Source organism: Podarcis liolepis (genome assembly GCF_965112155.1).
Source record: "Podarcis liolepis genome assembly, chromosome: 14".
NCBI lineage: Eukaryota > Metazoa > Chordata > Lepidosauria > Squamata > Lacertidae > Podarcis > Podarcis liolepis.
Genome location: NC_139569.1, coordinates 15,859,089 through 15,886,824, shown reverse-complemented (window position 1 = coordinate 15,886,824; position 27,736 = coordinate 15,859,089). Strand labels below are relative to the sequence as shown.

General features: G+C 45.2%; 1 protein-coding gene across 1 annotated transcript in view; it reads left to right on the top strand.

Annotated features, from left to right (window-relative positions):
• BMERB1 (bMERB domain containing 1) overlaps positions 1-27,736 on the top strand; it is a 40,952-nt gene that overhangs the window by 5,430 nt on the left and 7,786 nt on the right. The window contains exons 2-3 of the mRNA XM_083474574.1: positions 20,451-20,574; positions 25,897-25,970. Coding sequence (XP_083330700.1) covers positions 20,451-20,574; positions 25,897-25,970 — 198 coding nt within the window. The remainder of the gene's footprint in view (positions 1-20,450; positions 20,575-25,896; positions 25,971-27,736) is intronic.

Below are 27,736 nucleotides of genomic sequence, written 5' to 3'. Positions count from 1 at the left end.
ATGATCTCCGTGATGCCGAGTGAGAACTCCCTGATTTACAAGCTTCTATAAATAGCAGCCCTCGTTCGCACTTCCATATGGAGTTTTCACTCATTTGATGCATTTTTACACATATGTTGGTGGTCAGGGGAGGTGGGGAAGCCATTTCTCCCCCGCTAGCGTTTTTTCAGCTCTGTCAGTGCTGGGGATGATTTTCACAGCACTGGTAGGCTGGAGGGTTTTTGTTTTTTAAAAAAACAACATCGTTTTTTTAAATTTGCAATCGTGACAGAAAAAAAGGAGCAAAAGAGAGATACTGCCTCCAATAGTGAACCAAGCCATTATGGCTAGCAGCCACTAATAGTCTTAGCCTGTATAGATTTGACCAATCCTCTGATGACCAAGGGTCTGGAAACCAAGCCTCATGAGGGACGGCTGAGGGAGTTGGGTGTGTTTAGCCTGGAAAAGAGGAGACTGAGAGGAGATAAGACAGCCATCTTCAACTATCTCAAGGGCTGTGATGGAGCAATCTCGTTTTGGATTTGGATTTGATATCCCGCCATTCACTCTCTTTAAGGAGTCTCAAAGCGGCTAACATTCTCCTTTCCCTTCCTCCCCCACAACAAACACTCTGTGAGGTGAGTGGGGCTGAGAGACTTCAAAGAAGTGTGACTGGCCCAAGGTCACCCAGCAGCTGCATGTGGAGGAGCGGAGATGTGAACCCGGTTCCCCAGATTATGAGTCCACCGCTCTTAACCACTACACCACACTGGCTCCTGCTCTGGAGGCTAGGACCCGAACCGATGGCTTCAAGAAACAAACAAACAAACAAAAAGGATTCCAACTAAACAGCAGGAAGAACTTTCTGACAGTAAGAGCTGTTTGACAGTGGAACAGACTGCCCTGAGAGGCAGTGACTCTCCTTCCTTGGAGGTTTCTAAGCAGAGGTTGGATGGTCACCTGTCATATATGATCTAGTTGAAATTCCTGCAGCGGGTTGGACTACAAAGTTTCAAAAGCAATGTGGCTAATTCATGTGCAACTCTACAATTCATAAATCCATCAAAGGTTGAGTGGGGGAGAACTCATCCACACATATCCAACATGCATCAGTTGACATATTTTGTGAAACAACACCCAACCCATTCAGGTGTCCTGGCTCTCAGTGATTCAGGTGTCCTAGCTTTATGTTCAGGGTCTTTTACCTTTAGCTGAAGGTAAAGGGACCCCTGACCATTAGGTCCAGTCGTGACCGACTCTGGGGTTGCGGTGTTCATCTCGCTTTATTGGCCGAGGGAGCCGGCGTACAGCTTCCAGGTCATGTGGCCAGCATGACTAAGCCGCTTCTGGCGAACCAGAGCAGCGCACGGAAACGCCGTTTACCTTCCCGCTGGAGCAGTACCTATTTATCTACTTGCACTTTGACATGCTTTCGAACTGCTATGTTGGCAGGAGAAGGGACTGAGTAACGGGAGCTCACCCCGTCGCGGGGATTCGAACCGCCGACCTTCTGATCGGCAAGTCCTAGGCTCTGTGGTTTAACCCACAGCACCACCCGTGTCCCTCCCTTTTACCTTTACCTTACCTCTTATGTAAGAACATAAAAGGAGTTTGCTGGATCAGGCCAGTGGCCCATCTAGTCCAGTATCCTGATCTCACAGTGGCCAACCAGGTGCCTGTGGGAAACCTGCAAACAGGACATGAACACAGAATGACGACAGGCTGTCCCACTGGAATGATCCTTGTGCAAGACGCTCAAAAAGTAGTGGTAGCAACCACTAGGTGGAGAAGAGAGGTCATTGGTGTAAAATGCCCTAGAAACTAAGGAACCAAAATCTCCTTTCATGGTTTGAGGTGATGGCATAGTGGAGTTGTCCCTATTGTTTGTTGGCGTGGACCTGAACTCAAGAGCACTCTTCCCGCCATCAATGTGGTTTCCAGTACAGTGGTACCTCGGCTTCAGTACTTAATTCGTTCTGGAGGTCCGTTCTTAACCTGAAACTGTTCTTAACCTGAAGCACCACTTTAGCTAACGGGGCCTCCTGCTGCCGCCACACAATTTCTGTTCTCATCCTGAAGCAAAGTTCTTAACCTGAAGCACTATTTCTGGGTTAGCGGAGTCTGTAACCTGAAGCGTATGTAACCCGAGGTACCACTGTAACTGCCTTCAGAAGCATTACTGCCTTCCTCCATAGAGATGGAATGTAGCCACTGATCCTCCCTGAACTTGTTCAACTCTCTTGAAAGCCATTCAAGTGGCCACCACTGCTGCTTGTGTGAATGGGTTCCAAAGTTTAACCATGCACCATGCAAAGAGTGCTTTCTTTTATTTGTTCTGCATCTTCACACATCCTGATTCACTGATGTCCATGAGTTCAAGGGTTATGAGAGAGGGGGGAAACTTATGTCAAGGAAATAAACAACTATCTGACTTTTAGAAGACATCTGAAGGCAGCCCTGTTTAGGGAAGTTTTAAATGTTTGATGTTTTATCATGTTTGTAATATTCTGTTGGGAGCCGCCCTGAGTGGCTGGGGAAACCCAGCCAGGTGGGTAGGGTATAAATATATTATCATTATCACCACAACTACCACCCATAATTTCATAAACTATCATGCCACCTCCTGCTTGCCTTTTCTCTAAACCAAAAACTTCAAATGCTACCTTTCCTCAAATGCTCCACCTCCATTTCAGACTCCACCTTGGTGCAGTCATGAGGAGATACAGGTACCTAGCTCTATTCCTCTGTAACATCAGAACCAGGACAGGCCATGCATTTCCCAAACCTGTGCATGGATGTAGTCATGGGTCGGATAAATAGTGACTGAATCCTGACAAGATGGAGACCTTACGGATGGGTGGTTCCCAGTTGTGTACCAGCTCTGGATGGGGCTGCACTCCCTCTGAAGGAACAGACTCAAAGTTTGGGAGATGCTCCCAGATCCATTGCTGGCACTAGAGTCCCAAGTGACCTCAGTGGCTCTGAGCACCCCATTCCCAACTTGGTGCATCAGCTACAACCAATCCTAGCTAGGGGTAGCCTTGCTATATGGTGGTCCATACACTGGTAACCCCATGTTCATCTCACTGTCATGTGCTGTATGTCGGACTACACTTACACCTGGTTTGGAAGTTGTAGATAGTGCAAAATGCAGCTGTACTAGTGTGAAAATATCTGTATTGGCCGGCTATTAGCTACCAAGCCAAGTTCAAAGTTTTGTAGTTGATTTTTAAAGCCTCAATTAGACCACCTTCCTTGGTACAGACCAAGCTGATCTGTATTATCTTCTGAGGAGACCTTGGTAGTCATTCCACGACCAGCAGATTGTCACTTAGTGACAATGCAGAATCAGGCCTTCTGAGCAATTGCACCCAATCCTCTGGAATGCCTTCCCTCAGCTAATTCACAAGGTGGAGGAGACAGCGGTGACCTTTAAACACCTCTTTAAAATGTTTACGTTTACCCAAGCTTTCCTAGACTCTGAAATGTTTAATTTTTGTTTTGTACGTGGCTCATTTTCATTTGAGATATACACTTGTGTTTTCACCCACTTTTGGACGGTAATTTTATTGAATGTTGTTTCCTGCTTGGTAGGGGGTTGGACTTGATGGCCCTTGTGGTCTCTTCCAACTCTATGATTCTATGATTCTATGTTTTTATAGTGGTAGCTGCATTTTTATGGCAAACTGCTGAGTTTTTTTATTTTATTAAGCAATCCATTATTTTTGCAAAAAGATAAAAATATTTCAGGATCCTCTCCCCCCAACATTTCTATATCCTTCCTTCCAAGTGTTCTGTGATCTCTTTGAGTCTACCCATAGTTTTAGAGAACCACAGCTGTACGATATAGCAAATAAGAGGGTTGCCATCTAGCTCAAGACGTTTTTAAAAAATAAACCCTAAACTCATCAGAATACAGTTGCTGCATTTCAGTTTTAGTCTTCTTCTTTGGCGATCACTCGTAGCTGAGTAAGATTGTCTTCCATAAACACGGTTCTTTCCCCGCCCCCCAATTTTTTTATTAATTTTCTCTTATAAAGCACAAACATTAACACAAAGGAAAAAACATTACACTTAACACAACATAAAAACTTAACAACAAAAAATAACAATTGTTTCTTCTTGTTTCCTGGTTAAATTACATTGCTATATGACTTCCTCGACACCCTCCAATCTGAATTTCAGCGTATCACATATTTAACAGTTTCCAATTTCATATTTATAACACAAATATCTTCTTTCAGTTACAAACTTCTTATCTTTACTTTCTGTTCTAGTCCATAATTTTCACTATACTAATCTTTTTCTATCCCTGGGCCTATTTTGTTACTTCCAAGAATTTCTTAGTTATCTTATATCATAAACACGGTTTTAACAGTGAGTCCGTAAATGACTGTGGAGGCTAATTCTGGATCCACATGTCCTTCCACAGTGGGGACATTGGTTTCCAGGCAGGAGCTGATCACAATGAGGGTTTACCAAGCATGCCTTCCTCTTAGTATGTCCCCCGTCCCCCCCATTCTGAGTTTGAGCATCTTTAAAGCCCATGACACCTTTGGTAAAGGCTGTTCTCCAGTTGGAGCGCTCGCGGGCCAGTGTTTCCCAGTTGTCAGTGTTTATACTACCTTTTTAAAAATTTGCCTTGAGAGAGTCTTTAAACCTTTTGGTTGACCACCAGCATTATGCTTTCCATTTTTAAGTTTGGAATAGAGTAGTTGCTTTGGAAGACAATAACTAGGCATCTGAACAACATGACCAGTCCAGCAAAGCTGATTTTGAAGAACTATTTTTCAACACTGGTTTTAGTACGTAGCATCTTGCAGCTGTGTGAAGCAGACACACCTTAGCTCTCCCTCACAAAGTTTGTGAAAAAGATTCCAGGCGTCCTGTTCTTTAGTTGCACATGCAGCGTTGGACCATTGGGAAAAAAAATACACGTAACACCATCCACCGCACCATACATTTAAGCACATGGCTTCCCTCAAAGAATTCTGGGAACTGTATTTTGTAAATGTGCTTGAAATGTCTAGTATAGATGCAACTGTTGGGAAGCAGAGGAGCAAAAGTGAATATCATCCCAGTTTCTCCAAAGGAAGTTCCACTGCTTTTAAGGGACTTAATGTCCAATAAGCATTCTTAGGATTGATGCCTTAATTTAATTTCCAGTTTTATGATTCAATTATAATTAACCCCTAGTGGTCTGGTATGGTTTCAGATTGGATGGGAAACTGTTGAAATTCATGCCTCGCAGGGGGGTTGGATTAGACGACTAAATTCTTTCAAAGTGGAGAGTGCCTTTCCTTCACTTAGCCACAGGGGTCCAGCATTTGAGTCATGGACGGTGTTTGGTGCTGCTCCCTGCCTATGAAACCCAATGTGGTGACTGGTAAAACCTCATTTTCCCATCATTAGATAACAAATGAGTCAAAGCTACTGATAAGCCAGAGAGATACTCGAGTTTCCGTTCTGCTATCTTAAGTGACTCTCATGTCGTCGGCAGGCCCTGCTATTTTTAATGCACGTTTCTAGTCAAAACATCTTCTTAATTTCATTTATTTAGAAGAATATTTATAAATAGCCAAGTCATTTAAAAATATTATGGCAGTGTGCCATAAGGCCACAAAAACATCATAAAATTATAAAACCATAAAACACCGAACAAATGACCAACACTGAATTGAATTAATTCTTCGAAAACGCTTGGGGAAACACAGACGTTTTCAGCAGGCGATGAAATATCAGAATTGCAGGTGCCTGTCAGATTTCATTAGCATTCCAAATTACTGGTGCCACTATGCTAAAAGCCTTGGCTCACGTAGAAACTAAATGAATATGACATGGATCCAAGAGTAACACGGAGGCATTTGGTCATTCTTTAATTTCCTCGAGAATCTACCGCTTCTAAAAAAAGGCTAAGCTGCTGCCATTTGAATAATTGATCGTTCCTTTCATAGGTTTCAACCAGCCTCAAAACAGCTATCCATGCTAAACGTATTCTAGTATGACTGAATAATCTCCCCCCCCCCACCCCCAGCATTAGGACTCTTTGGGATGGGGGTGAAAGCATTCCCATTTATTTATTACATTGTATTGATTATTACAGTGCCTGGAATCTGCTGGCCACAGTCACCTTTAGTGAAGGTGTCTTATAACATTCATCCTCAGAAATAGCTGCTGGGCTGCTGACCTACCTTCCACCCTTAAGCCAGTAAATCATAAGGATAGCTTTGGAATACATTTCCTTGAGTTTTGGCTTCAAAGCTTTGCACACATTTGGTGTTCAAAGGGAGCCAGAGGGGGCCTCGCACACTTTTGCAATAATCCACTTAGCTACTGTAGTTTTGTACAAGGCTATGGGGTGGCAGAGTGTTCTTGGCAGGGATACTGGAGCAGCTTGTCGGTTCCTGCTCCAGGTGGATCACGTTTAATCAAAACTCTCCACCATGACCTGTCCGTCTTGGGTGGCCCTGAATGGCATAACTCATAGCTCTGGTCCATGGGGCCACGAAGAGTCGAACACAGCTAAATGACTAAACAACAACAACATGGGCTGGTGGTGGCGGCAGGATTTAGTTAAATTTGATGAGAGACACGGGGTGAAGCTTGTGGATTTCATAGATTTTCCTCCTTATTTATTACCAAGCCAGAGGGGGCGGGGCATTGCCTGTGACAGCTTCCTCCTCTAAAGTCCCAGCTTTGCTCTTGTAGAACACAACAGAGAGGAGGATAGCGATAAAAATGAGAATCAATTGGCTCTGCTTGTCATTGGCTCTGGCGCCACCTACTGTTAGGCTCCCTGCTGTCCACCCTACCAGTCTCAATGGCCTCGGCTCGGTGTGAGTATTTGGCAGGTAGAAAGCAGACAAATGAGGACCTGGAGCAACACAATATTACTTGGTTTACAGGGAGATGCTGCCCCTTTAAAGCAGGGAACCTGTAGCCATTCAGATGTTGCTGGACCACAACTCCCATCACCCCTGAGCATTGGCCATGATGGTTGGGGCCTGATGGGAGATGGAGTCCTACAGAGTCCCCAACTCTGATTTAAGCTCTTGTTTTACCCAATGGGTTTCTGCCTTCTTTCTGCTACTGTTGGCACCACTCTCTGTCTCCCACTTGGAGGAAAGCAGAAAAGGTGTGTGAGTGGGGTGTGTGTCCTGCATTCCCCATTTCTGCTGCTCTCCATGGCTTGGGAGGTCTCCTCTATGGTATGACCTCCACTGTCAGCCTTCTCATTTATGGCTGCCACAGTTTCAGATGTGGTTTTCCGGTTGTTCTGTTAAGTGTCGAGTTGATTTTTTTAAAACAAACAACACCACCAAAACATCATTGTATTTGATAAAGGAAAGAAATTCCGCCAGTTTACATTAAACAGGAACAACTAGTGTAACATTTCCACAATATAAAATGCAATGTGTGTGGGAGAGAACTGCAAAGGAAAAAATTATTCTAGACAATGAGTCAACTAAGAACATCTATCTACCCATCTATCCTCCAATAATCAACAAATAACATGTGTCTAAAGTCTTTCAATTCCATTTGTCTATATAACATACTGGGAACAAGTCGAGACACGCAATAGCACCAGAATCATGCTCATAATTAATCTTGGCCCTTCAAGATAAGGCATCTCTCTGAAATGAATAATAAGCTTCTAATCCTCCTCACTTCTATTTATATATGCAAAGAGTATACGCAAAGACTTCCCAGAGAATTTTCCTGTCTGGCTGTCCCTCGCAGGGGAGGCGCGTCCCATTTCATTGCCTGAAGCAAAATAGGAAGCTGCCTCTTCGCCCCTGCCCCACCACCAAATCCCCCTTACCAATGCCTCCCCTACCTGGGCTGTTTGGTGCTGCCCATGAAGCAGTGAGGACAGCGTCGGGTTCCGGCGAGATCATGCGAGATCTCATGGAGCACATGGAATATCACAAGATCTTGCCCAAAGTTACTGCTGCTCTCCACCAGCCATGGAGGCAATGGGATGGGGTGCACTGCTTCTTGAGGTTCTGCCACCCAAGGTGGCTGCCTCAGCTGACCTTGTGGGTGGGCCAGCCCTGGATTGAGGCGGGTCAGGACTGCTGATCCTTTTAGATTTGTCAGCGGCCTTTGACATGGTCAATCATGATCTTCTGGACCACCGCCTCGCAGACGTGGGGATACAGGGCATAGCCCATAACTGGCTGTGCTCTTTTATCTCTGGTCGGGGACAGAGGGTGGCACTAGGGAGGAAATGTTGTTGTGCCACTCCTTGGTGTGTGGAGTGCCGCAGGGCGTAATTCTCTCCCCGATGCTTTTTAACATCTTTATGCGCCCCCTTGCCCAGATTATCCGGAGCTTTGGGCTGGGCTGTCACCAGTATGCTGATGACACTCAGCTCTATCTGCTGATGGATGGCCACACTGACTCGGCCCCGAACACACTGACCAGATGCTTGGAAGCTGTGGCTAGATGGTTTCGTGGGAGCCGATTGAAACTAAATCCTTCGAAGACAGAGGTCCTATGGCTGGGTTGGGATGGCATGGGGATAAGGGACCAACTCCCTTCTCTTGCGGGGGCCCAATTAGTGCCATTGCCTTCCATTAAGAGTTTGGGTGTAATCCTTGACGCCTCCCTTTCCATGGAGGTGCAAGTTACAGCAACAGCCAAGGCGACATTTTTCCACCTTCGCTGCATCAAGCAGTTGGTCCCTTACCTTTCCCGCCCCGACCTGGCCACAGTGATCCATGCGATGGTCATCTCCAGGCTTGACTACTGTGATTCGCTCTACGCGGGGCTGCCCATGAAGCTGTCCCAAAAACTCCAGCGGGTGCAGAATGCTGCAGCGAGGCGAGGCTCCTCACGGGGTCTCTGCCATGGGAGCATATTCACCCAGTGCTTTTCAAGCTGCACTGGCTCCCGGTAGAGTACAGGGTCAGATTTAAGGTGCTGCTTTTGACCTTTAAAGCCCTTTACGGCCTAGGACCCTCGTACCTACGAGACCGCCTCTCTTGGTATGCCCCACGGAGAGCCTCAAGGTCCATAAATAGCAACACCCTAGTGGTCCCGGGCCCTAAGGAAGTTAGATTGGCTTCAACCAGAGCTAGGGCCTTTTCAACTCTGGCTCCGGCCTAGTGGAACGCTCTGCCTCATGAGACCAGGGCCCTGCAGGATCTGATTTCTTTCTGCAGAGCCTGTAAGACAGAGTTGTTCTGCCTGGCCTTTGGCTTGGAGCCAATTTGATTCCCTCCCTCTCTTTCTTTTTTCTTTCCTTCTCCTCCTGTATTGAGGCTACATTTTATTTTAATGTTGTAATATTTTAATGTTGTATTTTAATTTTGTTTTTAAGTTGTAATCATTCAACTTGTTTTTATTATTGCTTGCAAGCCGCTCTGAGCCCGGCCTTGACTGGGGAGGGCGGGGTATAAATAAAAATTTATTATGATGATGATGATGATGATGATGATGATGCCTCGGAGCCTGCCGTGTTTGGGGAAACGGGCTCCACCGACTCATGCCGCTCTGATTTCTGTGCACTGGCCCCCATCCCCTTGTCATCCTCCATCACCCTGTAAGTATTTCCTATACCAGCCCCCCTGTCCTAGAGGCCTTCCCTCCTCCTTCCCAAAGCCTGGTTATTATTTTCCAGCTCTGGGAATGAGATGGGAGGGCTCTAGGACTCTGCCAGAGCCTTGCACCTCTTTCTCAAAGCCCAGCACCTTGCTTAGCTGGCTTTGGGAAGGCAGCGTGAGGGCTGAGGGGGGAGTCAAATTTTGACCTTGCTCCCCCACTCATGAAACAAGACAGTGTGCAGCCCACATGTCATGAACTGGCAGGATAACCAGGAGGAGGAAGTTCGTACATTTTATTAGTTTTGAGCTATTTCTGCTGCAATATTTTTTCCCGCTGTGGAAGAAGAATTTGCATGTGACATCTTGCAGAATCCCTGTAGATTTTGTAGGAAAAGATCCAAGACAAGGAAGTGGGCAAGAATCTACTCTCTTGATCTCGCCAGTACCCCCACCACCCCTCATGAATTTTGCATTCTGGCCTAATGTGTCCCAGTTTGTGTGTTTTCTTTAGTGGAGGAAAATCTTACATCCAGCTCAATCTGGTGTTTAGCTTCTATACAAACTAAACCATTAGGCAATGTGCTGTCCTACTTTGGAATACTGTTTCTATTGAAATCAGAGTAGCACCTACCATTCAGAGATTTTTGGCTACTGGAAAGCTTCTGTTCTTAAAGAATTAATTCAGTTTGGTGATGGTTATTTGCTTGGTGTTTTTGGATTCAATAGCTTTATGATGTTTGCATGACTTTATTGTAGACCACCGTAATATTTTTTTAATGAATCGGTGGTTTACAAATGCTCTTATAAATGAATAATTAAGTAACCTCTCAAAAACGTTTACGACACATTAGCAAATATAATAGTACCTCTGTAGAAGGCTAGAGAACCATGAATGAACAACCTTAATGACAACCTCAATTTGCATCTTAAACCAAAAATAGATATGTTAAAGAAGAGGCACTGGAAAACAACCAGACACGCTTTGGAGGACGAAGCATGAGTCTTCCCAGCATGAACGTAATTATTTCTGCATGATTTTTTAAAAGGCCTTTATTCGTGGAAGCAGATCCGTGGCAGTGATGCATCTGTTCATGCGATCATCGGTGCATTGCAGTGATAAGCAAGGTTTCGTGAGTCATCCCCCAGTAAGAATAGGAGAGGTATTAAGATTTTCTTGTACTGAAGTAACCATTTGTGAGAACATGTCTCAGGTAACGTGAGAACATGATCATAATCGCAATAGCAAAGAAGATTAGAGGGTTTTATATCAGCTGTCAGATCACTGATATATCTGGCTCAGTGATGTCTTCTCTGACTGACAGGTATCCTCTAGGTAGCACAGGGTAGGCAGAAGGTTGGGATGGAAGACTCTGTCTTAATTTCTGTTGGTTTCTCTTTTTCCAATGTTAAGTTCAGTTCTCCACATTTCTACACCAGTTTGCAGGGTTTTTTTGGTTTAAGTCTTCATGAAAATCACCACCATTTTGCTACAAATTTGTCAACTGTATGCATTTTTATATGAAATTTCCCCTAATTTGCACAATTCTGCAAAGCGATCTTCTCTTCTTGTGCAATCAATTTTTGTGTGTTATTTTCACGGATGCATGGATGTGTATGCACACACCAGTATATGCATTTTGGTGCCTGTTACTTGGCTGGGGAAAACTGCTTTGCAAAATTCAGGAAGGGCGGCTTTCGAAGGATGGACTGTGTTTTTCCAGCCTGTGTACTGAACTGAATCTCTCCTCCGCCCCTAGCAGAAGGTAAACTGGGATCTACTGGATGATTTGCTGTAGATTTGCAAGGCTCTCTGACTCCCAATAGCTGATAATTTAGAAAAAGTTTCTCTCGAATGGGTGACCTTTTGCTAATCGCTTATCCTTCAGGCTCAGTGTTCCTCACTTGTAAAACAGGTGTACAAATTGGTTCCTTTTGACCCGGTCTTTTTAGAGTTCCGCTGGCTGATTTTAGAGCTTTCTGTGAAAATCCTTAATTAATTACGTGGTAACGTGGTTCTTGTGGGCTCCCACCTTTTGACTAAAGTAAAATTTGAAGGAGGGCTTTGCTAGACAACAGGAGGCCTTTTTCAAGACTAAATTCTGTATGAGAAGTGATTTGGAGGAGTTTACTGCTACTGAAATATTAAACTTTAATCTTCTAATTCCCTTCAGCACCTTTCCCTACCACCCACCACCCCAAAGCAGGAAAACCTCCCTTCTGCCCCTGAACCTCTCTGCCTCCCAGCCATCTTTAATCATCATGCAAGGAGATGCTGGTCCTAGGATTGGTCCAACCAAAATGGGGCGGGGCAAGCAAGTGAGCAGGCACTCGATAGGCTGTGGCGCTGAGGCCCACCTAAAAGAAGTAGCCTCTGATTGGTCCCAGCCCACTCTTTGAGAAACACCTATTGTTACAAAGCTTCTCTCTCATTTTCACCTGTCAGGGCAGGGTTTGGCTGCTCCTGTTTGGAAGTGCTGAACACCTGCCACTAAAGGAGAGCAATTAAATGCTTCATAAAGTCACCTCAGACGGCAGCAGTCAGCTGTGAAATAGCACCAATCCATTTGCCAAGCAAGAGGCAACTGTGTAAAGCAAACAGTGGAGTCAAAGTGTTGCTTGTCGTGCTTTCAGAGGGCAAATGTATGAAGAAAATCAACCAGAGATGCCTCAGCCATTCTGGCTATTGCACTTCAGAACTGGCAGCGAAGTCTTAATTAATCCCATTTTACTGACTCATAACAGGAGAGGAAGCATTTTTTGTTTTTTTTTTAAAAGGAACATTATTTAAAGAGGAATGTTCAGCAAGGCATGTGGTACGTTGATTCCAGTGGTGGGTCCCCCCCCCCACCTCTGAGGATCAGGGTGTGAGGGTGGACAGAAGTTTGCCAAAGTTTGAATTTTATTTTGCCTACAGAGCAGGGCCCGTAATATCTGTTTGTTAGCCTAAGGCACTTGGCTTATTGAGTGGGGAATTAGTGGTTCCTGTGCAAACACACAGGATATCGACAAAATGCCTCGTCTCCAAGTTCTGTTGCGGTTATTTGACTCCTGACTCTCGTCTAAGCATAGGGAGGGCAAGAAAAAACTAACCAGGGGGGGAAAGCTTCCTTTTCCTGCTAGGCCCAGTGTGGTGTAGTGGTGAGAGCAGGCATAGGCAAACTCGGCCCACCAGATGTTTTGGGACTACAACTCCCATCATCCCTAGCTAACAGGACCAGTGGTCAGGGATGATGGGAGTTGTACTCCCAAAACATCTGGAGGGCTGAGTTTGCCTATGCCTGGGTGAGAGTGTCAGACTTGGGACCTGGGAGACCAGGGTTCAAATCACCTTTCAGTCAGTCATGAAGCTTGCTGGATGACCTTGGTTGGACCAGTTGCTGTCTCTTAGCCCCTAACCTACCTTACAGCGATGCTATGAGGATTAAGTGGTATGAGGGAGAACCATGGGTGGCACTTTGAGCTTGGAGGGAAGGTGGGATATCAAGGAAACAAACAAGAAATGATTGTGGGTGCAATGGACATAAAGCCAACAGTGAAATGTATGTGGCTACTATAGTCATTGTGCATTGCTATAATTTGCCTACTGTTACTTCATTAACCCATTAGATTTGGCTTCTGGATCCTTCTTCCTGAGACATGTCCTGTCAGTCCCTTCCCCGATTTATTCAATGTATAATGTATTCTGCAACGGTATTGACACAATAGGTAAAGGTAAAGGGACCCCTGACCATTAGGTCCAGTCATGGCCGACTCTGGGGTTGCGGCGCTCATCTCGCTTTATTGTCCAGGGGAGCCAGCGTACAGCTTCTGGGTCATGTGGCCAGCATGACTAAGCTGCTTCTGGTGAACCAGAGCAGTGCACGGAAACACTGTTTACCTTCCCGCCAGAGCAGTACCTATTTATCTACTTGCACTTTGACATGCCTTTGAACTGCTAGTTTGGCAGGAGCAGGGACCGAGCAACGGGAGCTCACCCCGTCGCGGGGATTTGAACTGCCAACCTTCTGATCAGAAAGTCCTAGGCTCTATGTTTTAACCCACAGCGCCACCTGTGTCCCTTTTATTGATACAATACTAGCATGTTAATGGAGCATCCACACATCATTCTGTTTGGTTAGTTGTTCTGTGATGCTTCCCTCGTGTTTCCTCATTATTGCCATCTGGAGAGATGTGCTTCTTCCAGTCTGGGACAACAGAAGTTCTAAGACCTGTGTGGATTGGAAAAGTAGCAGTACAGTGGTACCTCGGCATAAGAACTTAATTCGTTCTGGAGGTCCGTTCTTAACCTGAAACTGTTCTTAACCTGAGGTACCACATTAGCTAGTGGGGCCTCCCACTGCTGCTGTACCACTGCTGCACAATTTCTGTTCTCATCCTGAAGCAAAGTTCTTAACCCGAGGTACTATTTCTGGGTTAGCAGAGTCTGTAACCTGAAGCATCTGTAACCTGAAGCATCTGTAACCTGAGGTACCACTGTATGTCCACCCTGATACTTGTTCAGGAGCATGCCGCATTGAAACTGAGAACTTATATAACCATCCCAGGAGAACCAGTTTAGCCACTCTGAGATCCTTGGATATAAATGTAATATTAAAAATAAATAAATGCATCCAAGGACAGCAGCCTTGTGTTTAATCTCCATCTTCCAAGCTTCTGTGGAAAAAACCCCCAACAGCAGCTCAAACTATTTAATTACTGGCCTGCCTAGGAGTGTTTCATGCTCTTGAAAGGAAATCACCAGCTCTTGAAAGGAAATCTCCATAGCAGCCTTGCTTGGGCCTTTGTTGGGTTGGGCACAGTCATCTAGAATTATTTATCCAGCTGCTGCAGAGATGGCTGAGCATATCCACTGGCTGATAGGAAGTTGGCTCGCTTTTGCAAAGACTCCCCTGTGATTGTATTGTGTTTGAATGCTGCGTTGAGGAGGGTTGAGAATTATTGGGGTCAGTGGCGTAGCGTGGGTTGTCAGCACCCGGGGCAAGGCAAGTAATTAGTGCCCCCTAACCCATGGATTTGCGCCCCCTAACCCTAACCCCCTGATGTTGCGCCCGGTGCGGCCGGCCCCCCCTGCACCCCCCACACTACGCCACTGATTGGGGTGGTGGGGTGTTCTGTGAGACTAGGATTTAGGGGGGGGGAGAGAGAGAACCAGGCTGTTATAAAAAACAGAAGATTGAAGATCCTGGAAGGGGCTTGGATCAGTGGTAGAGCATCTGGTTGCAGGTTCGATCCCTGGCATCTCTAGGCCCAAGGTAGGAAGACATCCTTGCCTGTATCCCTGCAAAACTGCTGCTGGATAAACCATTTGACTTCCAACCTTCCTGTGAAAGAGGAATAGGTAAAGGTAAAGGGACCCCTGACCATTAGGTCCAGTTGTGGGGCTGCGGTGCTCATCTCACTTTATTGGCTGAGGGAGCTGGCGTACAGCTTCCGAGTCATGTGGCCAGCATAACTAAGCCACTTCTGGCAAACCAGAGCAGCGCACGGAAATGCCGTTTACCTTCCCGCCGGAGCAGTACCTATTTATCTGCTTGCACTGGTGTGCTTTCAAACTGCTAGGTTGGCAGGAGCAAGGACCAAGCAATGGGAGCTCACCCCGTCACGTGGATTTGAACCGCCAACCTTCTGATCGGCAAGCCCTAGGCTCTGTGGTTTAACCCACAGCGCCACCCGCGTCCCCCGAAAGGAATAGGAAGCAGCTAAATCAAGCTTAGGAAACCTGAGACCCGGGGAGATGTCATGATTAAAATGGCACTACTGCAATCCAAGCACCCATTTGAATGCAGTTAAGACCACAGAAAGCAATGAGACTTTGCATGCTTCTTTGTGCACTAGGCTGTACTTTGTTCTTTTGGAAGACTTCTACAAAGGCATTTTGTTAGTTAAGCTGGCAGAAACAGATTTAATTGAATATTTAGAGTAAATGATATTAAGGCCTGATTCTCAGGGCTACCAATTTCCGCACCAAGACTATAATGCAAAGGATGATGTTGCATAGACCTAGGAACCTAGAAAGCAGCAGGATACTGACCAACACATCTATCTCAGAATTGTCTGTCTACAGTGAATAGCAGTGACTCTCAGGCACCTTTTCCAGGACAAACTGGACATGCTGAGGACTGGAGCTTGTAAAAGCATTAGAAGAGATTGCTGGATTAGGCCAAAGGTCCATCTATTCCAGCATCTTGTTCTTGCAGTGGCCATCCAGATCCTTATTGGAAACCTGTAAGCAGAACCTGAACAACACAACACTCTGACCACTGGTCCTGCTAGCTAGGGATGATGGGAGTTGTAGTCCAAGAACAGCTGTAGATCCAAGTTTGGCAAACCCTGGCATAGGACAACCCAGAATGAGATGCAAAGAGGCATTGGGGTTCTTGCATTAAAGGAAATGTAGGTTCCCTCATCTCTCTGAAATGTAATCATAGGAAGTAACAGTTTTCACTGAAGGCCGGAACAAAGTCATTTATTTGTTGCACATGAGAAAAACTAAAAAGTTTGCTGCCCCCCCCCTTTGGTGGGTTGCGAGGGAGAGAGAGGTAAAGTGTTATGCTCATGGACTGTGTGATTAAACACTTAGCCAAGTAGAGCTGTTAAAAATTGACAGACACAGCAAGCGAGGAATAATTAGAGTGTCAGAATTTCCCCATGAGGGAGGCGGCAAGAGTTAGTGGGTAACATGGACCATTTAATGAGGAAGGCAGAAAGGGGTTTGGGAAACGTCAACAGCAGCGCCATCAATCAGTGCTTTTATAGACCACAGCTGAGAAGCTCATGTCCAGAACCAAAGCTTGAGGACCACATTCAGTTGGGGAACACTAAATTGTCGCGTTGTGCTTAAATTCCATAGTTTCGTCCCAAGGCAGCAAACTTGGACTGGGATAATCATGGCTCCCTTCTAAACTGCTGTCTGTCTGTTGACTGAACCTTGCCTCGCGTGGCTTAGAATGAGGGCCAGGCTGACTTGTTGCTCCCCCAAATTTTCAGGGCTGAAGGAGTGAATTTGTGTGCATGCATTTCACTTGGGCTCAAAATCTGTGGAGGTTTTTCAGCAGAGGCTTCCAGGCCACCTATCCTGTTCCAATAATACAATCCTCAACAATTGCTCCAAAACCTGCAATGGAAAGAAACTTAGATTCTCTTCCCTCTACCCCCACGCTGCCCCAATTCAAGTCAACTGCCCCAAAGACAGCAATCATTGATCTTTTTGTTGAGAGGAAGAATCAATTCCAGTCCATTAGACACCAATTCATTATCTTCGGCAGTTTCCTGGGGAATCCAAATGCAGTCTGTTTACAAAATCACTCTGAAAGTCCCAGACTGTGGGGAGATAAAATGTCACCAGGCTTTCAGGAAAGCATAGAAGTGAGGAAGGCTTACCAAGATGGTTTGGGGTGTGACAACCTCTCATTTCTAATTATTACGGGCTGTAATGTTTGCATATCAGTTCTATTCTACTTCCACCTTACAATTTTCTACTTTATATACCTGCCAACTAATGTTTCATTCCATGCATCTGTCAAAATGGGTTTGAGTCTATGAAAGCTTATGTTATAATACATTACTTAGCCTTTAAGGTGCCACAAACCTCTATGTTGTGTATTTTGGTTTATTATCTTCAGTCCGCAAGGCAGAGTATTTTGACAGCTGGGGACTTCCTTTACAGAATGTATTTTAGCATTAAGAAAGAGAACCCAGACACCTGAAAATGCCTTTACAATATTCTTCTCTAGAAATTAGATTGTGGCTAAAGCAAGCAAGGCAAGGGAAAAGGCAATATTTCCCCCAGTTTTGCATGGCACAATGGTCAGGTTTATAAATGCATGAACATCACTTCAACCTACCTGCACCCTGAATCTCTTCTTTGTGTGTGTAATGGGAATTGGGGTTGCTTGTGCGTAAACTGCAAACTGCTCCAAGCTGGTCGTATAGCTAAACCTTTCCCTGGTTTGACAGCCCTTACAACGTGACTGTCTTAGTCACTGGCAGAATCCGTGAGTGGGCGTCTCCTAAACTTCCTCCAACATAGAAATTCTTTGACTCCAAGTCTCCTCCTAGATTCTCTGCGCGGAAGCCTTCTGCGCAGCGTGGGCGTGCCAAGCGGAGGTCCTGTGCTCTCTCCGCTGATTTCACTGGAAGAGTCTCGGAGCCTCCCCTCCGCAGTACTCTCAGCCTCCCCTTTCTCCCTGGTGTCCCCTGGATTTCCTTCCCCAGCAGAAGCTCTCTCTCTCTCCTTGCTAGTTCCCTCCCCTGCATCATTGGAGCGTCTTACCGCTCCTCTTGCCTCTGATGGCAGTTCCCTGACAGTGTGCCTCCTCCACAAGAGGTTTGGAGGGCGGCAACACAAGAACAGGCCTTTTCTGCAGTGGCTCCTCAGTTGTGAAATGCTCTCCCCAGGGAGGTTTGGCTGGGGCCTTCATTATACACGTTTAAGCACCAGGCAAAAATGTTCCTTTTCAACCAGGCCTTGGGCTGGTTAACATCTTATACCCCTCTTAAATGAGTTTGGGGGGTATTGGTTTATTCGTTCTTGTTTTTATTACATATTTTGGTTTTTCTCCTTGTGTTTTTATGCTGTGAACCACCTTGAGATCTTTGCATGAAGGATGGTATGCAAATGTAAACAACAACAACAACAACAACAACAACAAAGGCAACTGAAGATGCCTTTTCTAAATCAGACCCTTGGTCCATCTAGATCCCTAGTGTCCATGCTGGCTTTCCAGGGCTTTAGGAAGGAATGCCCTCACAACCCAACCTGTGGATGCCAGGAATTGAACCAGGAACCTTCTGTAGTGAATGTTCTACAGCCCTTCTCCTCAGGAATGCTGTAGAACAGCCTTTCTCAACCTGTGGGTCCCCAGATGTTGTTGAACTACAACTCCCATCACCCCGAGCTAGCAAGGCCAGAGTTCAGGGATGATGGGAGTTGTAGTCCAACAACATCTGGCGACCCACAGGTTGAGAACCGCTGCTGTAGAACAAAGATAGGGACTGGGCAAAGTAGGAATGATGGAGACCGTCTCCCCATCCTGACCCCTCCAAGGAGGAGGAAGACAGTATAGATTTACAGCAGGGGGTTGAGGGAGGTCACAGCTCAGAAGCAGATGAGGGGGAAAGTTGGGAAATCATGGGAGAGCCAGAACAACACCCGGCTGACACGTCATTAGAAAGCATTTCAGACCCTCCATCTCCCAGAACCCGGCGAGCCTTAAAAGCAGGAGAGCAAAGACCTTAAAGACAGAGGGCACGTAGCAGCACCTGTAGAAGAGGAATGAGGAAGTGGGAGAGACGGGTGGTGGTGGAAATTCTCTTGGGACCACGGCCTTATCCAAGAGGCTGGGTTCTATAGCCTCTCTGTGCAAAGACTGAAATAAAGAAGGATGCTAAGAAACTTTTCCTTGTCTTTATAATTCCTGGGCAACCAGCTGGAAGCTGCTGACAGCATCCTGACAGATAGGGAACATCAGACCTGGGGCCAACTAGGTCTCTATATCTGACCCTCTTCCCATGCCATGCCTCTTCCCTAGCCACCCCCTTCACTGGTCCTGCTTCCCATCCCCCTGGAGTGTTTCTGCCTGGCCCAAATGTACCCTAGAACTCTGCTGCTTACTTGTCTAGATAGTGTACAGAAAGGTTGTGTGAGAGCTCGCTTGACTCTATGGACCTTTGGTCTCCTCCAGCTGGACTCTGCTTCCCACAGTGACATGCAGGGAGATGGAATGGGCTCCAACAGAAATTTTTAGGGTAGCAAAATAACTTGACCCAGCAAAAGGTAGAATCTGAGGTGGTCCCTTTTGACCTTTGCTGTTGTGAAATCGGTGACTTCCCTCTCTCCCATTCTCATGTATACCTATGTATTATTTTTTTTATATCCAAGGTGATATTATTGTGCAGCCCCAGTGAATGTTCCCGCCCATTGCAACGATTTCCATTTCCACTAATGATGTTGTTTTAAAGCTTGTACCATCTGGTTCTCCTCTCATCTGCTTTTAACCTGTGATCCTTCTACGGCTTGCTGTGCCATCACATAAATTATTGCTGAACTCCGAGGTCTCCGTCTTAATGCAATCCGTGTTCACAAATACCTTATTGCTCCACAACCTTCCTCTGGAATACCGGTGCAAAAATATGCTTTTAAGCAAGCTACTGAATAATTTCATTTAAAAAGAAAGAAAACCAGAAAAGTGAGTTTGTATTTGAAATGGGAACTACTTAGCCAAACTATGAAAGTTGAAGTGAGGTTATTGTTTCATGATCACTGAGGTGGAAGTAGCTTAGCAGCTGATCTGAGATTTCCCTTCCTCCGTGCTGTGTAAAATGATGAAGGAACCACAGCGGCTATCTCTGGCCCTGCGTATGTCAGAAGCTGCAGGATCTGACTGTAGCTCCCTGTGGAGCTCAGCAGGTTCAGCAGGCTCAGCAGAAAACCAAGATTTGCCAAACTGCCCAAAATTGGGGAAAACGAGGGAGGGAGAAACTACAAAACAACAACAACAACAACAACAACCGAAAGAGGACTGAACATGCTCAGTGGGCTTTGAATGCCATTTCTTTTAGGGTGAATGATAACCAAGATGAAGAATGGTAATGGAATGGAGTCTCCTGCGAGAGGGCGTGGCTGGATGGCTGTAACCCTAAACAAGAGCACTGCAGCTCCTGCTTGATATAGCTATACTCTATAGCCATACCCTATGGCTGTACAGTTATTCAGAATATTCAGCTTATTTATAAGTAAATGGGAAGGCTTATATCATATCAGAACCCCTGAACACATTCAAGCCTCACTATCTAAGGTATGTGACTCTTCCCAAAGATGGAAGATCTCCATGTGATTTGTTCTGTCTTCTTTTATTTAAAAGACTCTTAAGCCAGCATGAACAAACCCTCATTTATTTCCTGTCTGTCTTAAATCCTGTACAGATCAGCTTGACATCATTTCGATGGCTGAAACTACCATGATGCCCGAGGAGATAGAACTGGAGATGGCAAAGATCCAGAGACTTCGGGAAGTCTTAGTCAGGAGAGAATCAGAGCTCAGGTTTATGTAAGTAAATAGTTTTTTCTCAGTGATGGGTGGTACCCATTGGGACTGGTGAGGTGGAAGGCAGGGAGCCCAAACAGTGGATGGAGCCAGAGTCAATGGCAAGCGGGTCCAAAATTCACAAGAAGGTTAAAAGTACATGGGGGGAAGTTTTGCATGGGAAGGTCAAAAGTTCATCCTAGGAATCTGAAAATTCACAGGACTTAGAAAACGTAACCAGGACTCTGTCCTCTTTCCGATTGGTAAAAGGCCAGGAGGAGTGAAAATACTGAATATAAGTCCAACCAGAAGATAGGGTAGTTAGTGGAAGGAAGTTGTGGAGTCAGAGAGTGGATCTACACTAGTCGTTTATAGCATTAAAAATGCATTATTAAAATATGACACCAGAGGGTGCTGCAGAGCACTGAGCCACTGACGAAGGGAAATTGCCATTGGACCTTATAGAATGTTCAATTTAATCATGTTTAAAAGATCAATGTAGATCCAACCCGAGATTTGAAGGACTGAAGTCCTGCAAAAGAGAAGAGTTGAAAAACTGGAAAGTGTTAGAGATGGGCACACATACTTTTGTATAGCTATTTTTTATTAGACAACGAATATACGGAATTTTAAAATCCGCTCAGTAATTCTTCTGTTGTAGCAATGATGCATGATTTTAAACTTTTATTCCTTATATTGTATTTTATTGTATTACAATTAAGTGTAAGTGTTCAACACAGGTACGCCGTGGACCTCCCACACTTTGGGCACCCCTGTTAAAGATCTAAAGGCTGAGGCATTGGAATTCTGGGTAAATAAAGATGGCAGCCAGCCCCCACAGATGGCAGCCAAGCTTCACTCCCATTCAGTAGTGGCTCGGCTGCCAACCCACCACTAAAATAGGCACCCAGGGGCCCTAAGCGAAGGGTGGTGAGTGGAGCTTCTAGCACCTGGGCCCCTCAGCCATTGCCCAAGCCTACTGGCACCAGGCCTGCCCTTATCATTTCTTGCCCTGAGCTATCTCCTGCTATTACAACGTCAATCAGAGAAGCCGAGTTTCAAGCCTGTAGCAAATTTACAGCAAGGGATTAAAAGCTTCTGGAAGTGAAGGGCCTTGTCAGCACAGCCATTAAGTATGTCACGATCAAAATAGTAGTTAGGAGCAATTGCACCTTCAGGAGCAAGAGCAGGATTAGGAGCCACCCAGCCCTGGTACTGCACAGCCAAGTAAACACCTGTCTTGTCAAATTCCATCTAGACCCAGTGAGTCAGAGTCAAATCCGTGCCTTGTGAGCACTGAATTTCCCCCCTGACGTTTTCCATCTCGAACAGTGCAGAGCATTTGCAATCAAAATGTTTTTTCTCCCCTGTAGAAAAGGCTACGGAGGGAGCCATCCGTCTATCGTGCTTTGTTCATTGACTTTTCCTCCCTCGGCCTGTTTGTTTTTCGTTTCCAGTTTGCCCTTTTAATTTCCCCAGTGTTCACAATGGAAGCTTCGCTCGGCGCTATTTATCACTGATCAGGTGGGAAGATGTGAAGGCCGCCGCTGGGAGAGCTTTGGCAAACCTCTCCTGTTTGACTGGGGCTTTGCCTTCTTCCCCCATAAATCGTCCTCCCAGGAACATTTTGCCGCTTGAGGCAAACTGGAAAATGATGCCTCCCACTGGCAGTTGTAACTCTGTGAGGGGAACAGGAGTCTCTTAACAACTCTGAAAACTCTTAAACTACAACTTCCATATAACTTTGGGCGAAGTCATGACTGTTTAAAAGTAGTATGCTTGTTCTTTAAACATACAGTGAGAATGTGGCCTAAGAATAGACCCAATTAAGTCAATGGGACATGTTACTGACTTCAATCCCATTCATTCCAATGGGGCTGTACTCCAAGCCAAGGGTAGTATTTGCGCCCTCCAGATATTAAAAGGTAAAGGTAAAGGGACCCCTGACAGTTAAGTCCAGTCACGAATGACTCTGGGGTTGTGGCGCTCATCTCGCTTTACAGGCCGAGGGAGCCGGCGTTTGTCCGCTCCGCAGACAGATTTTCCAGGTCATGTGGCAAGCATCACTAAGCCGCTTCTGGCGCAACGGAACACCGGCACCAGAGCAGCGCACGGAAATACCATTTCCCTTCCCACCAGCTATTAATCTACTTGCACTTTTTTGGCATGCTTTTGAACTGCTAGGTTGGCAGGAGCTGGGACAGAGCAATGGGAGCTCACCCCATTGTGGGGATTCAAACCGCCGACCTTCTGATTGGCAAGCCCAAGGCTCTGTGGTTTAGACCACAGCAGCACCCATGTCCCTCCAGATATTGCTAGATGGCAAATTCCATTGGTCATGCTGCCTGGGGCTGATGGGAGTTGTAGTCCAACAATCTCTGGAGGGCTCCACATTGGCAACCCCTGTGCTTAGCATGTGATGCTCTACATCTGGAGTATTAATGTTTGATGTTTTATTGAGTTTTCATAATCTCGGGAGCAATTATATCTCATGTTGCAGAGCATGTAGAGAGACCCGACTTTGCACTGGTAATCAAGCGCCTAGCAGGCGGCCCAACCATTTTGTCTGCTGGCCAGAGAAGGCAATTAGTCCATGTCCTCCTCTGGCTGCTTCCAATTAGAGAGCGGTTTCTTCTTCCAGTTGCCCTCTTGCCTCCCCTCTGCAGAGAACCAAGATGACCCCCTGCTTGGTCTGAAATACTTTCATAAATATTAACAGGGCCCTGGAAATGTTGCTCTGGGAAATCTTATATAGACAGCGGATCTGTGTAGAGAGGTGTGTGTGAGAGGGAGAGGGAGGGGGGGAGAGAAAGAGAAAAAGAGAGAGGGGGGGATCAGGGCCAGCCCTGTTCCCTGAAGTCCCGTGACCCATGTACACACCTCAGGCAAAGGGGTCTGTACCCATCTCTGCAGGCTACAGATGGTGCATTCCTTGATAATTATAATTATAGTAATAATAATATGCTGACCATCTGACGGGGTTGTCCCAGCCACTCTGGGTGGCTCCCAGAAGAATATTAAAAACACGATAAAACATGAAACATAAGAAACTTCCCTAAACAGAGCTGCCTTCAGATATCTTCTAAAAGTCAGATAGTTGTTTATTTCTTTGACATCTGATGGGAGGGTGTTCCAAAGGGCGGGTGCCACTACTGAGAAGGCCCTCTGCCTGGTTCCTGTAACCTCACTTCTTGCAGGGAGGGAACCACCAGAAGGCCCTTGGTGCTGCACCTCAGTGTTCGGGCTGAATGATGGAGGTGGAGACGCTCCTTCAGGTATACTGGGCCACGGCCGTTTAGGGTTTTAAAGGTCAGCACCAACACTTGATGAGTTGAGTCTGCACTGATGTGAAAACTCCTGCAGATACCAGCACCTTCAGGCTGTGCCGCCAGAAGTGTGGTTCTAGATCACATACTTTGCCGGTCTTCTCATATTCCGGTGACTTCACTAGAGAGATGCCTGGCGGTGCTGGCTCAAGGATCTTCCCCATTCCCAGTGTTCCTTCTCCTCCAGGAAAACTGTTGCCTTCTAATTAACACAGTAATTTCCCTCAAAGACAATCGTTCTCATGATATGAATCCCATTTCTCAAAGTGCTGTTGCACAGAACATAATAGGCAGTTTGCTCATCGCTGAGCATGTGTTTAATATTGGTTCCTCCCCACCCCCAAGAGAGAAGCAACATTTTAAGATGGTTAATTAAAGGAAAATGTGCTGCTGTTTAATGCAATGAAGCCCGTGTGTGTGTGTGTGTGTCTGTGACCGTCTGTCTGTGTCTGTGTAAAGCCGGTTCTGTGATCAGAAGGAACCAATCAAGAGCCCCAGAGAGGAAACCTAAGAATTCTTAGCTGGGCTGCAATCCTTTGCTCCCTGGGAAGGCATTGCGGGAGCCGTAGGACAGCACAGATTTCATCTTTTATGGTGGATAGAGAGGTCTATGTGTAGAGCACATAGTAGTGGCAGCTGATGCCCATTGGGACTGGTTGGAGGGACAACAAGGAGCCTGACAGTAGGTGGCGCCAGAGCCAACCAACCAATTCTAGGTTTGTCCCCATCCTCCTCCCTGCTGAGTTCCATAAGGGCAGCATTGAGATTAAAAAGTTGGAAGCTGATAGGACTGGTTTTGTAAGCAGGAAGCCAGGCAGGTAGTGTGTGGCTGAGGGCAGAATGGGGTTGACGAGGCAGCACCCCATTCATCTGAATGGACTAGCTTCCATCGCCTTGTGCCAGTCATGCAATGGCTGCCATAAGGTGGTGTGCCAAAACACAAAATGGCTGCCATAAGGTGGTGTGCCAAAACACAAAATGGCTGCCATGGAGGCGTGAGTGGCTGAGTCTACCCAAAGAGGAACTGATCAGGAAGAGCAAACCAATTCTCAGGAGGATATCATTATGGAAACCTTTTGTGGGCATCCTAGGAGGTCATGGCAGCTACCCTGGCATCTATGGGAACTGTGACCTCTGGATTACACTGCTAAAAAGATATTTTTCATATAAGTACTAGTAAAAAACAACAACTAACAGACAGCAAGCACCATCTTAGAACAGAAATACAAGTCAACCGAGAACCTGCATTACTTTTGATTGACAAGCACATGGGAAAAAATCCTCTGCAGCAAAGAGAATTAATATCTCATATGATTGCAGGATATGTTATTGGAAAAGGATTCTGATCTCAGCAACAACAGAATATGATGCCAAAATGTATGAATACACAGGCATGACTAAGCTTACAAGTTGTATGAGAGGGAAAGAAGGAAGGCAGAAACTCAATAGATTATTATTTATTATATTTATTCATTGCCTTTTGCTCTGAAATGCCTCTAAGTGAATTTAAAAACAGCAAAAAACCCCAAGACTTTAAGCGCTTAACCATATATATCAGAACTGGAGTTTGTGACCTGTGAATGGAACATGTTATTAACTTCTAAGCCGAACAATTCTTCTTCTTCTTGATTGTGAATGTAGTGACCAAAAATAATTGTACTTACTTTCTTTCTTCTTCTTCTTCCATATTAATGTTTCTATTTATTCGATTGCATTTTTTCCTTCCTGTTTTCCTATTTCTTACATGTTTTTGAACTTCTTACGTATTTTTAATAAGTATAAATGCTGAATGTAACTGACCTGTAGAAAGGACTTTATGAATTGAAAAAAAGGGTCGTAGGTACCCTTGTTAAGTATGAAAATCCTGTAATAAAAACAGCCTCAAAAGGGAAATAAATAAACAATAAATAAATAAATAAAAATGATAAAAACAATATTCATTAATCAAACTGATTCCACAGGAAGATGTAAGTAACACATATTATGCTCCCCCACCCTGATTTTCTTTCTGTTTCTCTAGGATGGATGATATCCAGTTATGTAAGGACATCATGAACTTGAAGAAAGAGCTGCAGAATTTAGTGGCAATCCCAGGTATTTTCATTGTGAATATTGTTAGCAAAGTCACTTAAATAACACAGAGGGAGTCCAAAGAGAAAAGCCTTGATACCACTTTACTGAGAAAACTGAACCAAGCAGTGTATAATTTGAGGAGAAAAGAACAAAGGTTCCATTTTTCTTAGTTCAGGCTTTGTACATAGCAGGGTGACATTCAACAAAACATACAGAGGAAAATTACCTCAGAACTGCACAGCCAATCAGAGCATGCGCCACCTCACTCTGCTTGGTTGCTAAGCAACGCCTCCATCCATCCACCCCCCTGGCTAGTTAACTTTAACAGAATTAACCCATAAATTGCACACTGAATGATCCCTGCTGTTGCACTTCCAGCAAATATCATTTGCTTGCATTTCAAACAAACAAACAAACAATCAAACAAACAAACAAACAAACAAACAAACAAACAAACAGTAACATCCAAATGAACAAAGGCCCCCAAATTTTATCTTGCTCTGGTGCAACTGCCATCAACCAACTTGCAATCTGAGCTATGAACCAGGACCTTGCTTCTGCCACAAACTCACTAGGAGGCCTTAAACAAGCCCTCCGTCTCTCAGACTTAGTCCTCCCACCTGCAAAATGGGGAATAATACTGCAGCCCGCCCTTACATGGTTTTTGAAAGCATTGCAATGCAAGCAAAGTGCTCTGAAGACTCAGAGTGCTATACAAATGTTAAGGATGGCGATTATTTATTACAAGCTTGGCTCTGTTTCCATCTGTGAAACGCGGAAGGATATGAAGATAAGGCTGTAGGAATAGCAGTTGTCACCTGTTCTAATTAATCAAGGCAGCATTGTGCTGTAAAGCTGGGACTAGAGAGCGGGGTGATGCGTCAGTAACAGAGACTGAGCATCAAAGCAACATTTTTTTTAAATGCTTTGTGGGCCTGATTAATACATTCAGCAGTGGTGGTGTGGTTATCGTTCACATATATAAAACCAGATACGCACAGTCAGAAGCTGTGTGCATTTATAGTTTTGCTGTGCTAGTGTAACAGATACACATACAGTGGTACCTTGGGTTACATACGCTTCAGGTTACATACACTTCAGGTTCCAGACTCCGCTAACCCAGAAATATTACCTCGGGTTAAGAACTTTGCTTCAGGATGAGAACAGAAATCGTGGCGCGGCAGCAGCAGGAGGCCCTGTTAGCTAAAGTGATGCTTCAGGTTAAGAACAGTTTCAGGTTAAGAATGGACCTCTGGAATGAATTAAGTACTTAACCTAAGGTACCACTGTACACAGCAAAAAACCACTAACATCCTTCCACTCTAAAATAGAGAGGTAAATGGTGGCTGCATTCACATGGCCATTTATTCTGTTTTTGGGATGTTTCCCTAATTTGCACATTACATTTGAGTTTTCAAACAACCTAAAAGCCACTTTGGGAAATATAGCAGAATAAAGCACAACCTTTGTTATTTTATTTTTTAAATTGTAATTGTTTTAAAACAGAAAATGCTATAGGTGTGGTTAAAAATGAAATAATGGGGAATTCCCCAGATGCCTGGGATCCAGGTTTAGGGCAAGTACTCTTTGGTGTGAAAACCCCAGCAGAGATTTAAAATCACAAAACACGCAGCAAAGTAAATTATGGAAATATAGTCTGTTACACCTTTACAATATCCCCTTCCAAGTTTCTTCCAGAGTTCCCCACTTCCCTTAGCCTATAAAGAGATCACATGTTTGGTAGTTAAAAATGGTTTATTTGCAAACTCTTCAAAGATCAGCTTCAT